Here is a 14,940-nt window from a genome sequence, read left to right on the forward strand (position 1 = left end):
GGGCAAAGAAACAAAGGCATTTCTTTAACACCCTCACTAAACACTTATGGTGAAGAAGAATAAACATAGCATTGTAAACGCAGCAATACCATTATTCTGTCTTTGAGAAGCTGGTATTTCTCACGAAGGTCTTGCAGTTCAAGCTGAGTGACATAATGCTCGGTCATGCCTGTGCTTTTGACTTCAATAGCTTCCAGCAATGTACTGTGGCTAAATATTTCTTCTTTAAGTAACTGTAGAGAACAAACATCAATTTAACCACCTAAAATAATATGTATTGTAAACGATATATAATTAGAACCTAACTACAGGAAACAAAAGGATTCACTTTGCCAATGAGACTTTGCCTACAATCATTGGCGGATTAAGATTCACTGTTGCCCTAAGCACTGACAAATCTTGGTGACCCCCTCCTTTGTACATTTGTACATTCGTCATTGTTTTTTTTTCTTTCTCAACTTTGTGGTGCCACCTTTGGACCTGGTGCCCTAAGCACATGTTTAATGGTTAGTACACCACTGCCTACAATCCTGTTATCATAAAAGAACAAAATGAGGCTACATAGTAAATGTAGTAATTGTAGTTTTTCTGAAGATAATACAAAGCAAAATTTGAAACAACAGTTAACTTTCTGGATTGTGAATTAACTGTATTGACCATGAGGAACAAAACATGGAAGATTTATAGATCTCTAGAAAGGAACAGCATGTAACAAACCTGCGCTTAATAATCTTACAGAATATTGTTTGAGCCATGTTGAAATGGATCCTTTTCTAGTCCTATACTTTTTGACAGTTTTTTTCAGTTGTACAATTAGGTTTTTAAATATTTCAATAAAAAAATCAAACATTTAAAACCTTGCACCCATCTGCATTCTTATATATTGCCATTATTTTATTTGTGAACTATTGAGGTTTCTTAGGGATTTCAAAGTAGTAACAATAATGTTATATTTGTTGATTAAACAATAAGAAGTAAAAATGAATTTAAGTTCTATTCTGAAGATTCACATGTAATCAGAACACAGATAAACATTTTTAAAGTCTTTTTAAAAATAGGAGCTACTTATATTAAAGAAAAAAACTTTTTCACAGTTGAGAAAATAGATTTTAATATGTCAAGAGAATACAAATCCTTTGATAATATAGTATTTTTATTCTGCAAGGGAAAAATTATTTGTCTGTCTGTCTGTCTGTCTGTCTGTCTGTCTGTCTGTCTATCTATCTATCTATCTATCTATCTATCTATCTATCTATATAACTATCTAACTATCTAACTATCTAACTATTTATCTATTTATCTTCTATCTATCATCTCTCTCCCTCCCTCTCCCTCTCTCAACGACAATCCTATGAGGTGGGTGAGGCTGAGAGAGTTGGCCCAAAGTCACCCATCCGGCTCTCATGGCTAGATACGAACTCACAGTCTTTTGCTTTCTAGCTTGTTGCCTTAGAGAGTGTTTAGAGTGTTTAGAGTGTTTATTATAATTTATAGGCCGCCCTTTTCCCTGAGGGGACTCAGGGCGGCTTACAAAACACGGGGAGGGGGGTACAAAGACAAAAGACATAAGACAATACATAATATTAAAAATAAAGCACAACATTCATTCATCATTCGGGAGGGGACAAACTAAGATTTTTATCCCCAGGCCTGACGGGATAGCCAGATCTTAAGGGCCGTGCGGAAGGCCTGGGCGGTGGTGAGGGTGCGGATCTCCACGGGGAGATTGTTCCATAGCGTCGGAGCTGCGACTGAGAAGGCTCTCCTCCGCGTAGTCGCCAGTCGGCACTGACTGGCGGATGGAATTCGGAGGAGGCCTACCCTGTGCGATCTGATGGGACGCAGGGAGGTAATTGGCAGAAGGCGGTCTCTCAAATAGCCAGATCCACTACCATGGAGCGCTTTGTGAGTGGTAAGTAGGACCTTGAAGTGCACCCGGAGATCAACAGGTAGCCAGCGCAGCTCACGGAGGATCGGTGTTATGTGGGGAACCGTGGTGCGCCCACGATCACTCGCGCGGCCGCATTCTGGACTAGCTGAAGTCGCCGGATGCTCTTCAAGGGCAGCCCCATGTAGAGCACATTGCAGTATTCCAGCCTAGAGATCACAAGGGCTCGAGTGACTGTTGTGAGGGCCTCCCGGTTCAGGTAGGGCCGCAACTGGCGCATCAGGCGAACCTGAGCAAATGCCCCCCTGGTCACAGCTGACAAATGATGGTCAAAACTCAGCTGTGGGTCCAGGAGGACTCCCAAGTTGCGGACCCTGTCTGAGGGGTATAAATTTTGTCCCCCCAGCCTGATTGATGGAACATTAGCCAAATTATTGGGAGGAAAACACAACAGCCACTCGGTCTTTTCCGGGTTGAGCACCAGTTTGTTAGCTCTCATCCAGTCTTTAACAGCCTCAAGGCCCCGGTTCATCACTTCCACCGCTTCATTGAGTTGGCACGGGGCGGACAGATACAACTGTGTATCGTCCGCATATTGATGGTATTTTATCCCGTGCCTCCGAATGATCTCGCCCAGAGGTTTCATGTATATGTTAAATAGTAGGGGGGATAAGACCGAGCCCTGCGGCACCCCATAAGTAAGGGGCCTCGGGGACGATCTCTGCCCCCACCAACACCGACTGCGACCTGTCCGAGAGGTAGGAGGAGAACCACTGCAAAACAGTGCCGCCCACCCCCACCTCCCGCAGTCGTCGCAGAAGGATACCATGGTCGATGGTATCGAAAGCCGCTGAGAGGTCAAGGAGAACCAGGATGGACGCATGGCCTCCATCTCTGGCTCTCCAGAGATCACGGTCAATGCGACCAAAGCGGTTTCTTGTGCTGTAACCGGGCCTGAAGCCAGACTGGAAGGGGTCAAGATAGTTAGCTTCCTCCAAGGTACGCTGAAGCTGGAAGTGCCACCACCTTCTCAACAAGCTTCCCCACAAAGGGGAGGTTGGGAGACTGGACGGTAGTTATTAAGAACTGCTGGATCCAAGGACGGTTTCTTCAGGAGGGGTCTCACCCCGCCGCCTTCAGCGCGTGGGGAGATGCCCCTCCCGAAGAGAGGCATGGTAACAACCGCTGGATCCAACCTCGTGTCACCCTCACTGCTGTTGGCAACCAGCCAGGAGGGACACGGGTCCAGTATACAGGTGGAGGCGCTCACAGCTCGCATAGCCTTTCCACATCCCGGAGGCAACATCCTGAAACTCAACCCAGAGATGGTCTGCCAGATCATTCCCTTGTGTCTCGGCTGGAATCTGCAGAGTGGAGTCCAGGTCCGATCGAAACCGAGCAACTTTGTCCGCCAAGAGCTGTACATACTCCTCAGCCTTACCCTGTAAGGGGTTCTCCGTCTCCCTCCTATTTAGGATGGGAGCGGGTTATCCTAAACAGGGCGGCTGGGCGGGACTCGGCGGACGCTACCAAGGAGGCAATGTGTGATCTTTTGGCTGTTCTTAGAGCCCGAATGTACTCCTTGGTGCAAGCTGTCAACAGTGCCAGGCTCGACTCGGACCCTATCGGACCTCCACAGGTGCTCTAGGCGTCTCCTCGGCGCTTTATCTCACGGAGCTCCTCGTGAACCAAGGAGGCCTCCGTGGGCCGCTGACCCGGAGGGGCCTTAGTGGCGGCACATCCGTCCAGAGGACTCTGATGCTGCCGAGTGCCAGGCCGCAGCAAGAGTCTCCGCCGAACTGTGGGCGAGAGCATCTGGTTAATAACCCCAAGCTCCGTCTGGAACCTTACTGGGTCCATAAGTCGCCGGGGCGGAACCACCTGGTCGGCTTCCTCCTCCCTACAGTGGGGGTTTGGCCTCCGGAAAGTCTAGCCTCAGTAGGCAGTGGTCTGACCATGACATTAACCATAGACCAAAATGGCTCTCTACTACTAAAATATGCTATAGCAGTTATATTATTTTAGGACGACTTTCTACAAACCTTAGATTTGCTGAGTGAAGATTTTTTTTCCCTAAGTTCCGAATACTGTCTTTCTGAAGCATTCATAATTGCTTCTACTTTGTTCATCCAACTTGTAAACTGCTGAACATCATCTTGGTAGCTTGTCCACTTGGAGAGAGCTCCTTCAAGCTGGCTGAAATGTTAAAAGTAATACATATATTAGTTCTGTATCATAATAATTCAATAATCAACTTCCATTACATTATCAACAAATGGTTCTAGTTATTCTATATATATTAAGAGTACCTATATTACGGATGTGCCATGCATTCTAAAAAGCACGCCACATTAGAGAACTATTAAAGCAGCTGTGCTATTTGCAAGGCTCTAGAGTTAGTTTGAATAATTGGCTGTCCTGGCTGTCTCTATATGTCTATAAAAGCCCAGCTATTTCATTTAGCCGACATCCCCAAGAGTTTGGTCTTTTCATGAAATAGAATCTGTGGAATTGGGAGAAATACCTAAGGAAATTATCATACACAACAAGAAGGAGAAATGTATAACTAATCGCTGATCAACAACATTTGATTGTTGATAAATGTTGTTTGCCAATGTTTGAATTAGTATTTTTGACAAAGAGGAAAAGGAAAAAAGAATCTTAAACAGCTACTGTTTCTACCATTATTTGAAGGAATTTAATATTGTATTACATTTCAACACAGCTGACACAATTATTCCCAAATAATTTTGGGAATATCTGAGATAGTCTTGAGAAACTCCCAGGGTCTAGGATCATGCTTAAAAACACTGACGTAGACTATTCTCTGTAATTTGTTATGCTGAAATTTCTATTGTGCATTTTATAAATTATTCCATACCCATATTGTGTTTTACCTTTTGCAGTGGATACACGTAGACAAGAGGGAAGCCCATGTGTCCTTAAGCATTTTCAGCTGTTGTTCAATCACAGATGTTCCTTCTACTGACGTGTTTTGCCAAACAGATTCTCCTCTTGTTACCACCATTTCATTTTGAATTTCCTTCTCTTGCCTTAATGAAAGGATTTGCCTGAAAAGCAGAGACTCTGTTTCTATTCTTATGATCCTGTACCTTTTTTCCAATTATTATATATATAGCTGTGTCCCATCTTTATTATTTGTAGCAACTAGTAATAGCACCTTAGATTTATACTATGCTTCATAGTGCTTTACAGGCCCTCTCTAAGTGATCTAGAGAATCAGCATATTGCCCCAACAAACTGGGTCCTCATTTTAGCAATCTCAGAAGAGTGGAAGGCTGAGTCAATCTTGAGCGTGGTGAGATTCGAACTGTCAAATTGCAGGTATGGCTAGCTGATGAGAGCTAAATAGCTTGAAATAGATCTATACTAGTCTCCCTTTATTTATTTATCAGCACAAATACAACATATATCTATATCTATATCTATATCTATATCTATATCTATATCTATCTATATCATCTATCTATCTATCTATCTATCTATCTATTAATCTATCTATCTATCTATCTATCTATCATCTATCTATCTAATATATATATATAATACACACACACACACACACATATACAGTGTCACAACCCCCTGGTATGCCCCAATTATGGGAGGAAGCTAACTGCTTCCTCATCTGTCAATCGGCTCGTCACAAGAGCCCATCACGACAGAAACCCAACATTTTTACTGTTTGCCTTTGTTATATTTGTGTTATATTTTTCCTGATAATAAATAAAGGGAGACTAGTATAGATCTGTTTCAAGCTATTTAGCTCTCATCAGCTAGCCATACCCCTTACTGGGATTCGAACCTGTGGTGTATTACATCTTAGGCAGACGTCTTAGCCATTAAGCCACAGGCCCTCCTCCTTATCAGCAGAAGCCAGGGAGGAAGGTATATATTTAGTGTCACAACCCCCTGGTATGCCCCAATTATGGGAGGAAGCTAACTGCTTCCATCATCTGTAAATCGGCTCGTCACAAGAGTCCATCACGACAGAAACCCAACATTTTTACTGTTTGCCTTTGTTATATTTGTGTTATATTTGTGCTGATAATAAATAAAGGGAGACTAGTATAGATCTATTTCAAGCTATTCAGCTCTCATCAGCTTAGCTTAATGGCTAAGACATCTGCCTAAGATGTAATACACCACAGGTTCGAATCCCAGTAAGGGTATGGCTAGCTGATCTTCCCTTGTGCGCATACATGTGCAGTGGGTGGTTGCTCTTCCGGTCTGGCACACATGTACTACAGGTTCACCACACATGGTATAGGAGAGATAGATAGATAGAATAGATAGATAGATAGATAGACAGACAGACAGACAGACAGACAGACAGACAGACAGACAGAATTATATAATTTTATATAAACCATTTTAAACTATTAGAAAATATAATATAAATCAATGAATAAAAACATGTAGAATGGAAATCCTGATGTGTTAGGATTCTTTGACATCTTATCTGCTTACCTCAGCTTTGCCATTCTATTATCAAGGGCTTTTTTGTCTGCCGTGGGGCAGCAGTAAGATTCAAGCACCTGAATTGTATCTGCCATCCAGTCCTGAAGCTCCTTCAGTCCATGAGAGAACTGTTGGTGCTCTGCTACTATTCTGTCCATTCTGGAGACCTTTTCCTTAAATTCATACAGATGTAACATTACCAACCATTCAGATAATCTATCATTCCACTAGAGTTGAAAAAAAATCAGAAAGGGAAATCTCAGAAAACTAAGTTCAGAATGAGTAAACGGGCAAAAATTTAACTGCCCCATTTTTCCTCCTCTGTGTTTCCTCCAGGATTCACATATCACTACAGCACTGAATCCAGAATTAAAATTTACTTGGAACTAGACTATGTACACGTTTGACATATCTAATGAATGTGGCTGGGTGATTCTTTTGATTATACTTTTTAAATCCTTCTTGCATTTATAAAAATCACATATGGCAACAAATTATGGATCTCAGTACAGATCATATTTTTTTTTTAAAGTTACATATGCATTGATACACTTGCTAATTGTATAGTATGCACATTTTTATTCAGTTCGATATGCATTATTTATCAATGGCTGCCCCACACATGCCAGCAGATGTAGGCCTACTGCAGATCTCATTGGTCAAGGAATTCCAGTAGATGGAGTCCAGGGAAAAGACCCTTCTCTGCTCTGGCTCCAGCCCTTTGGAACATCTTGTCTCCCCCCTGGGTGAGATCTACCCCAACCTCCTGAACTTCCACAAAGGCCTGAAGATCTGGCTCTGCTAGCTGGCCTACGGCAATAAATGTAATAAATCAAATCAAATCAACTAAACATATATGAACAGAATGGTAAACTGATGACTCACCCAAGGTCTTCATTTTATAACCATTTAGGACAGGAGTCTTCAAACTTAGCAAATGTAAGACTTGTGGACTTCAACTCCCAGAATTCCTTAGCTAGTCATGCTGGCTGTGGAATTTGGGAATTGAGTCCCTAAGTCTTAAAGTTGCCAAGTTTGGAGACCTCCTGATTTAGGAGAAATGCATTAAATGACCAGTGTGTGCTTCTTTCTTCTGCTGGTATTAGTTTTAAAATCATAAAGTTCCTTTCTTATTAAATGATACCTGTGTGTATCCTATTTCTTAATATATATTTTTCTTGATAAGGTATGTCTTCAACCATACTGGTTTAAAATACTGATAGAAGCCATTTGATAAACAGATATGTGGCATTTCAGAAGGCAGGCTTTCATTTTTACCAGATTTGTTGCATTAAAAAGCACATATAGGAGCATTACCTTGTTAGGTTGCTCAGAGCAAGATAGAGAGATGATAGCTGAGAAACTCTGTGCCACAAAGTTTTTGCTGGCAGCCTGTTCTTCCCAAAGCTGCTGAGCTTTTCTTTTAATCTGCTGAGCTGAGGCTCATTATATTTTATTTCTTCACAGGACAGACTGCAAGCATAAGCACATATTTGTTTAGTACTAGTGCGGGGAAAAAACAGAGAGCAAGCAGCCAAGGAAGATAGATGGATAGGAAAAGGTCTGTTAAGGACTTGGAAATGCTAAACCTTTCCTAATGATCAGTTTGTTGTGTGACAATGTGTATTGCTTCTTTGGGGGAGGGGGATTATAAATACCTTTCCTCCAATAGTGCTTCAGTTTCAAGCAGTTTTTCAGCAATCTACTGTAATCACAATGTTTGTTAATGAACAGTAGGATAAAATGGCCATGACATAAACATATTAATCAAGATTATAAACATTGTGTGAAGCCTAGTCTGTAGTTATTGATCAACATTCTCTCCCACGTGTGCTATTTTGAGCCCCATATTTAACACTGGGATTATAAAGTCAAGAACTTAAAATTTGGGTTTCTCCAAAGTGCTAAACATGAATAAGGCCACTTTTTCTTCTTGATATTGCCTAGTCATTCTGTTACCATTTTCTCTTTGCCAAGAGTGAGGGATTCTTTTTTCAGCATCAGATTAAACATCCCCTTGCAGCAATGAAGACCATATCAGCACTGGATTGAATAGTTCTGGTGTTCAAAAAGATTTGAACTTTGAAATGAGATTTGCTAGATTGTTCCTCAACAGATAAATGGTCTTTGGAAATGTTTTCAAGTGAAGATATGAATCAGTTTGTACATAGATAAGAACATACAACCTAAAGAAACATTGTCATACTAGGAGACCTGAACTCATTGATAGCCTCACACTATAATGAACAGGGACACACATTCAATTTTGCAGCTTCTAAGATTGTTGGACAAGCAGGGCAGAAAATAGCCAGAAAAGTGATTGAAGCCTGGGAAAACAGGCTCCTCATCAGTCAACAGGAGTGCTGATTTACCACCAGCCTATCAAGTACTTAGAAGGCAAGGGCTGGGCAGTACAAGCAAATGACAGCTAACGACTTAAAAGCCAGCCATCAAACACATCCCAATCAACATCTAAAAAGCAATTCACAACAGACATATACCACACACCGAACAGCACACACTCTGCTAGAGAGAAGTTCCTTGAAGATGGGCTCCAGCATGAGTCCAAAAGCTTGGAAGAAAAACCTCTGGTCCAGTGACCCACCCAGATTGGATCCTGCAACTTCATCCTGGGACACATATATTTGCTTTCATTCATAAAGAACTATATTGGCCCCAAACATGTTTTAAATAAATAGAGAGAGAATATCTTAATATTACCTGTAGATTCTGATGTTCTCTCCTTTTTGTGGAAAGGTCATGCAGATTATTATTGCTGCTTTGCACTATCTCTTTGGTTTTATTTAACCAGTCTTGAAGAGGTTCAGCACTTGTTTCGAAATCTTTCATCTGTACCTTTAAATTCTAGAAAAAAAAATCAGGATAGGGAAAATTCATTGCAAGTCCATAATTTTGGATAAAATATTTTCACCATACAGTCCAGTATCCAGAAGCACTATTAAATCTAACATTGTCATGAATGGGATCTCTGTTCCAGATGAGATATTTCTTTGCTTAAAGAAAGAGAATCAACGTTCTGTACTGATTGACCCAAACTATTGAAACAGAATATATGTAAGACTGTCTTTAAAGCTCATCCAGAATCTTTAGTTAATTAAAAGATAAATGAGCTTGCCAGACATATGGAACATATCTTCCCAGTATTAATTGACTATATGGCCTCTCAGTCCTTTTCAAACATAATACAAGTTTTGGTTACTAATTTGTAAGGTTTGGGATTTGAGAATCTATCTGCCTCTTTTAGAGATTCTCCTTTGTCTTTTCCGAAATGTAATTATGTTAAAAGTAATCAAAAGCCAAATGGCTTTTTAAAACTTTATAAAAGGTCGAGAGAAAAGAGGTATAGATAAAAGGTAAGGTCCATCATTTAGGCTTAATATAGAATTAAGTGCAAGTACATTTAGAAGGAAAAGTTAAAAAAATGGTTTCAACTTACTGATTTCTTTGGTAATTGATCTCATACCTCTAAAGTTGTTTCCTTTTGGTGCAGTGTGGAAATAAATTTCTTCCAGTCCTCTTTAGCTGAAGCAATTTTGGTCTGAATGGATTTAACTTTTTCTTTAGGTAATATAGAACTTAACAGTTCTCCTTTGGATACCACTAAATTTAATTTATGTTGACCAGTCTCAGTTTCAGATAAGAATTCCTAAGCCAAAATGCACACATATATAGACTAATGATAAAAGTAGTAAGCAATATGTATAAACACAACATTTTCTAAAGCTACCCAAACAAACCCTGTAATTTATGTTGCTCGTGTAACCTTTTAGACCTAAGATGTAGAATGTTTCTCTCCAATTATTGAGTCGAGAGAATATCTAACATCTAATACTTTCCTTCTAAAAATTATTTTAATTACCTTATTAAGTCAATATTCTATCAATAGAAATCTCCATTCTGCTTAATTCCCTTTACTGCATTTATTAATAAACATACATAAAGACAATTTGGTTGTATCATTATTGCACAATACATATGAAAAAATGTTTTGGATTCAAAGCCAAGTCTTGTCCAGATAATATTTCTGTACTGGCTGAGAAATGGAAAAAGATAGAACACATATATTCCTCCAATTTGTATATTTGTACATTGCTCATATACAAACATAAATAAATACTGGGTTCTCAGTGATTCTGTGTGTGTCTATTTTGTAAGTTATAAATAGTCTGACTGTGAGGAGGAAAAAAGCACATTAAAAAAAATCTTTATATAATCAACACTTACAGAATCATGGTTATGCAGAATAGTACTTAAGGACTAGGAATAAAATATTAGTATTTGTAATGTGAACCAGATAGCTCCACAAAATGTAAGTAATTTGGTAACTCGCAAAACACAGGTATACATAATTTCAAAAATGAATCCCATTTTTCACTTGTTTTTTCTCATGGAGAGAATTGTTAAGTTTTACTACAGGCATAGCAATTTCCCAAAGTAAAGTACAGGTAGTCCTCGACATATGACCACAATTGAGCCCAACATTTCTGTGGTTTAGCGAGATATTTGTTAAGTGAATTTTGCCCATTTTACGACTGTTCTTGCCACAATTGTTAAGCGAATCACTGCAATTGTTAAGTTACTGACATGGTTGTTAAGTGAATTTGACTTTCCCATTGACTTTGCTTTTCAGAAGGCTACAAAAGCTGATCACATGATCCCAGGACTCTCTCATAAATATGAACCAGTTTCCAAGCATCTGAATTTTGATCCCATGACCATGGAGATACTATAAAAGTCATGTGAAAAACGGTCATAAGTATCTTTTTTTCAGTGCCATTGTAACTTTGAACAGTCACTAAATGAACTGTTGCAAGTCAAAAACTACCTGCAAACCCTAACTATGACATTTAGTGAAAGCAATCCAATTTCATAAGCACTACTTCAAGACTAGTTTGTTTCCACTAAACATAATTCAAGTTAGCCACAATTTTTCTGTATTCATGTAACATGACAAGTTATGTTCTATCTACAAGAGTAGTCAACCTTTTTATATCTACTGCCCACTTTTGTATCTCTGTTAGTAGTAAAACTTTCTAACCGCCCACCGGTTCCACAGTGATGGTGATTTATAAAGTAGGGAAGTAACTTTACTTTATAAAATTTATAAAGCAGAGTTACAGCAAACCCCTACCGCCCACCATGAAAGCTGGAATGCCCTCTAGTGGGCAGTAGAGACCAGGTTGACTACCACTGATCTACAATGAAAGTGCAATCATTTGACTTCCTCAAATGTTACTTCAAAGTGGGAAACAGGGAAAACAACCAGCAATACATCTGAATAGAAGCATTTTAATTGGATAATACTATGGAAAAATATTTTTTTGCTAAGGAGTATATCATGGTTTTAGTTCCAGATTCCATTTTAAGTACATTTTATTAATGCTCTGAAATCGCTGGATTGAATTTGAAGAATTACCTGTATTTTCTGTATGTTAGCTGTAACATCACTGATATTTTGAGGCACATCAAAACATTTGGCAGTAGTGATTTTGGAATTGACCAGCCATTGCTGAAAATCTCTGAAGACTGCCCTGAATCTCTGTTGTAAGGCCTGCTCTTTACTTTGGCATCCCTTTGAAGCTTGCAGGCAAAGACTTCAGGTACCATGTTAGACAAATGGAAATATAGATTTGGGTTATATTAGGAGAAAAGGAGTGGCTACAACTTTTCACATGATGCACCAAGGGATGGCCTTTCAAGTAAGAGTGATGAATAATGAAAAAATGACGTCTGACATGGCTAACAAAATGAAAGTACTTTCTTTAAAAACTGCTTATATTTCACAAGGCTACCAAATTTTAAAAGTTGTGAATGTTTTTATTTTGAATGCCATAAGATTTTGTAAAATACACCAATTTTAAGAGAGAGGGTGGGGAGAGAGATTGATTTTAGACAGACAGACAGCTATAGGTAGATTCTGTAGGTAGGTAGGTAGGTAGGTAGGTAGGTAGGTAGGTAGGTAGGTAGGTAGATAGATAGATAGATAGATAGATAGATAGATAGATAGATAGATAGATAGATAGATAGATGATACACATGGGGCATAAATTTATAGTACCTGTATTGCTTACCCCCTGATTTATATGGTGGTTCTCAAAAACTTTCACTACCATTGTAATGATCCAAGGAAAAAAGTTCACTATACTACATTAAATTTCATCCTAATGATTATGTTGGCCGAGGGATTTTGAGAGTTGTACTTATCTTAAGGTTATCAGGTTGAGAAAAGGTGATATATGAACTTGATATTATATCAATATCCTAAGCTATTTATATAAAAGATCTATATAGGGGCTTCATGAGCTAAATCATAACAAAATAGTGTCCCCTACATTGGCATCTGTTAGCTCAAAGAGAGATTCATTTTATTTTGTACTGGTGTAATATTTTAATTTGCTTTGAAACACATTTAAACAGTAATTACAGTATAGAAAAAGCTTCATAATGTAGGTGGGAAAAAGGATAACTTTCTATTGGAAGCCCTTGATTTAAAACCACAATTCTGTGGCTAAGAAAGGTGGTCATTAAGTGAGTTGCACCTGATTTTACAACCTTTATGCTGTGGTCATTAAGTGAGTCATCATAGTCATAAAGTGAATTGTGCAATTCTAATTCAGCTTTCTCCATTGATTTTGCTTGTCAGAAGCCGGGTGAGAAAGTTGCAAATGTAATCCTGGATGCTGCAACCATCATAAATACATGCCAGTTGACAAACACCTGAATTTGATTATGTGACCATGGGAGTTGCAATAGTTGTAAGTACAATAAAAAGTCATAAGTCACTTTTTAAAGTGCTGTTCAAACTGTTTAAACAGTCACTAAACCTACAGTCATAAATCAAGAACTTCCTATATGGAAGATGGAAACTTACCTATTATATTCTTTAAATAACTGGGAAATCTTTGCAGAATAGGTACTCAAATCTTTGGAAAACCGGCAAAGATCATTTAACTGAGTCTTAATATCATCATTAATAGACTCTGCCTTTGTTAGGGCATCCAGAGTTTCCTTTATAAAACAAAATCATAATGAAAGGTTATAAGATAGCATAAGAGAATGCTTTATAAACTGCGTTTTAACAAACAGTTCGATTAACCATGAAATCTACTATGAGAATGGACTTTATATAGACTACAGTGACATATATATATATATAATCTTTTTGCATATATTCCGGTCAATGTTAAGAGGAAAAATTAATATCACATTTTGTTGTGAAAGAATAAATTCATGAATTGATTAATTAATTAAATGTTCGGCTGATTGATCAGTGGAATCAGGTTTGAAAGTATGGAGGTAGCCAATTAGCTCCAGTGGTTAAGGCATCAGGTTAGAAACCAGGAGCATAAGTCCTGCATTAGGGACAAAAGTTCTAGTCCTGCATTAGGGACAAAAACTGATCAGGTGACCTTGGGCCAGTCACTCTCTGTCAGCCCAATCTACCTCACATGTATAGGAGGAAGGGGAGAAGGAGGGAGTATTAGATGTTTGTCACCTTGAGTTATTTACAAAGTAATGAAAGTAATTATTCAAAGGTTCAATAAACCCTCTCAATTAAAAGAAAGTTAAAATAAAGTCAAACTCTACCCTTCTAAGCATTTTTAAAATCAAATAATAATCCTGGAATATGTTAAATAAAAATAATAAACCACAATTTCCTTCTACTGGCCATATGTACACATGATAAATGCTGTAAGAAATTACAAATGGTATTCATAATTTAAAACAATGTTGACATTCTCTTCTTGGAAAGACAACACTTTTAAGGAAGATTTTTTTAAAAAGGAAAACATTGTAACTGCATAACTTGCAGCTTCTCACAGCTTTTTGTATTGTTTTCACCTCCTTCCTCATCCATTGCCAATTATCTTTAGGCAACTTGAAATGAAATCTCATGGTTTTAAAACTGGTCAATTGGAAAGAAGTAATGGAATAAATTAGCCTGGAAAAAAAATAAGATTTAATCATAGTTTTCCATCTTTCATTAAAAACATGTTGCTCCACGTCCTCTCCATGTGATGTGTCCCCCATTCTAAAATGAAGGCCTCTCTCTTCTGCACCCATGAAATTAGGGAAGCTATTACTGAATCAATGTTTTAAATGAAATAGAAATTGTTTTAATCATATAAATTGTTTAGGAACTTGTGACGTAGCCAAATATTTCCCAATATTTTATTTTATCATTATAGGTTAGCTTGATGCCAAATTTGCTTTCACAGATAATCCTCAACTTACGACCACAACTGAACCCAGAACTTCTTTTCCTAAGCAAGGCAGTTAGGTGGGTTGCATCCCATTTTTTGACCTTTTTGCTACAATTGTTAAGCAAATTGCCACAATGGTTAAATTGCACTGTATGACATACAGCAAGTGAATCTGGCTTTCCTCATTGACTTTGCTAATCAGAAGCCAACTGAGAAGGTTACAAATGAAGATCACGTGACCCCGGGACACAGCAACCATCCTAAATACATGCCAGTTGTCAAGCACCCAAAGTTTGATCATGTGACTATAGGGATGCTGCAACAGTCATAAGTGTGAGAACTGAT

General features: G+C 38.6%; 1 protein-coding gene across 1 annotated transcript in view; it reads right to left on the reverse strand.

Annotated features, from left to right (window-relative positions):
• Window positions 1-14,940, reverse strand: part of SYNE1 (spectrin repeat containing nuclear envelope protein 1) — a 300,005-nt gene that overhangs the window by 177,254 nt on the left and 107,811 nt on the right. Inside the window, 12 exon segments of the mRNA XM_032216017.1 lie at window positions 90-233; window positions 3,931-4,084; window positions 4,786-4,959; window positions 6,380-6,597; window positions 7,128-7,180; window positions 7,515-7,573; window positions 7,688-7,740; window positions 7,742-7,843; window positions 9,092-9,235; window positions 9,855-10,037; window positions 11,808-11,985; window positions 13,263-13,399. Coding sequence (XP_032071908.1) covers window positions 90-233; window positions 3,931-4,084; window positions 4,786-4,959; window positions 6,380-6,597; window positions 7,128-7,180; window positions 7,515-7,573; window positions 7,688-7,740; window positions 7,742-7,843; window positions 9,092-9,235; window positions 9,855-10,037; window positions 11,808-11,985; window positions 13,263-13,399 — 1,599 coding nt within the window.

Source organism: Thamnophis elegans, chromosome 4 (assembly GCF_009769535.1).
Source record: "Thamnophis elegans isolate rThaEle1 chromosome 4, rThaEle1.pri, whole genome shotgun sequence".
Taxonomy (NCBI): Eukaryota; Metazoa; Chordata; class Lepidosauria; order Squamata; family Colubridae; genus Thamnophis; species Thamnophis elegans.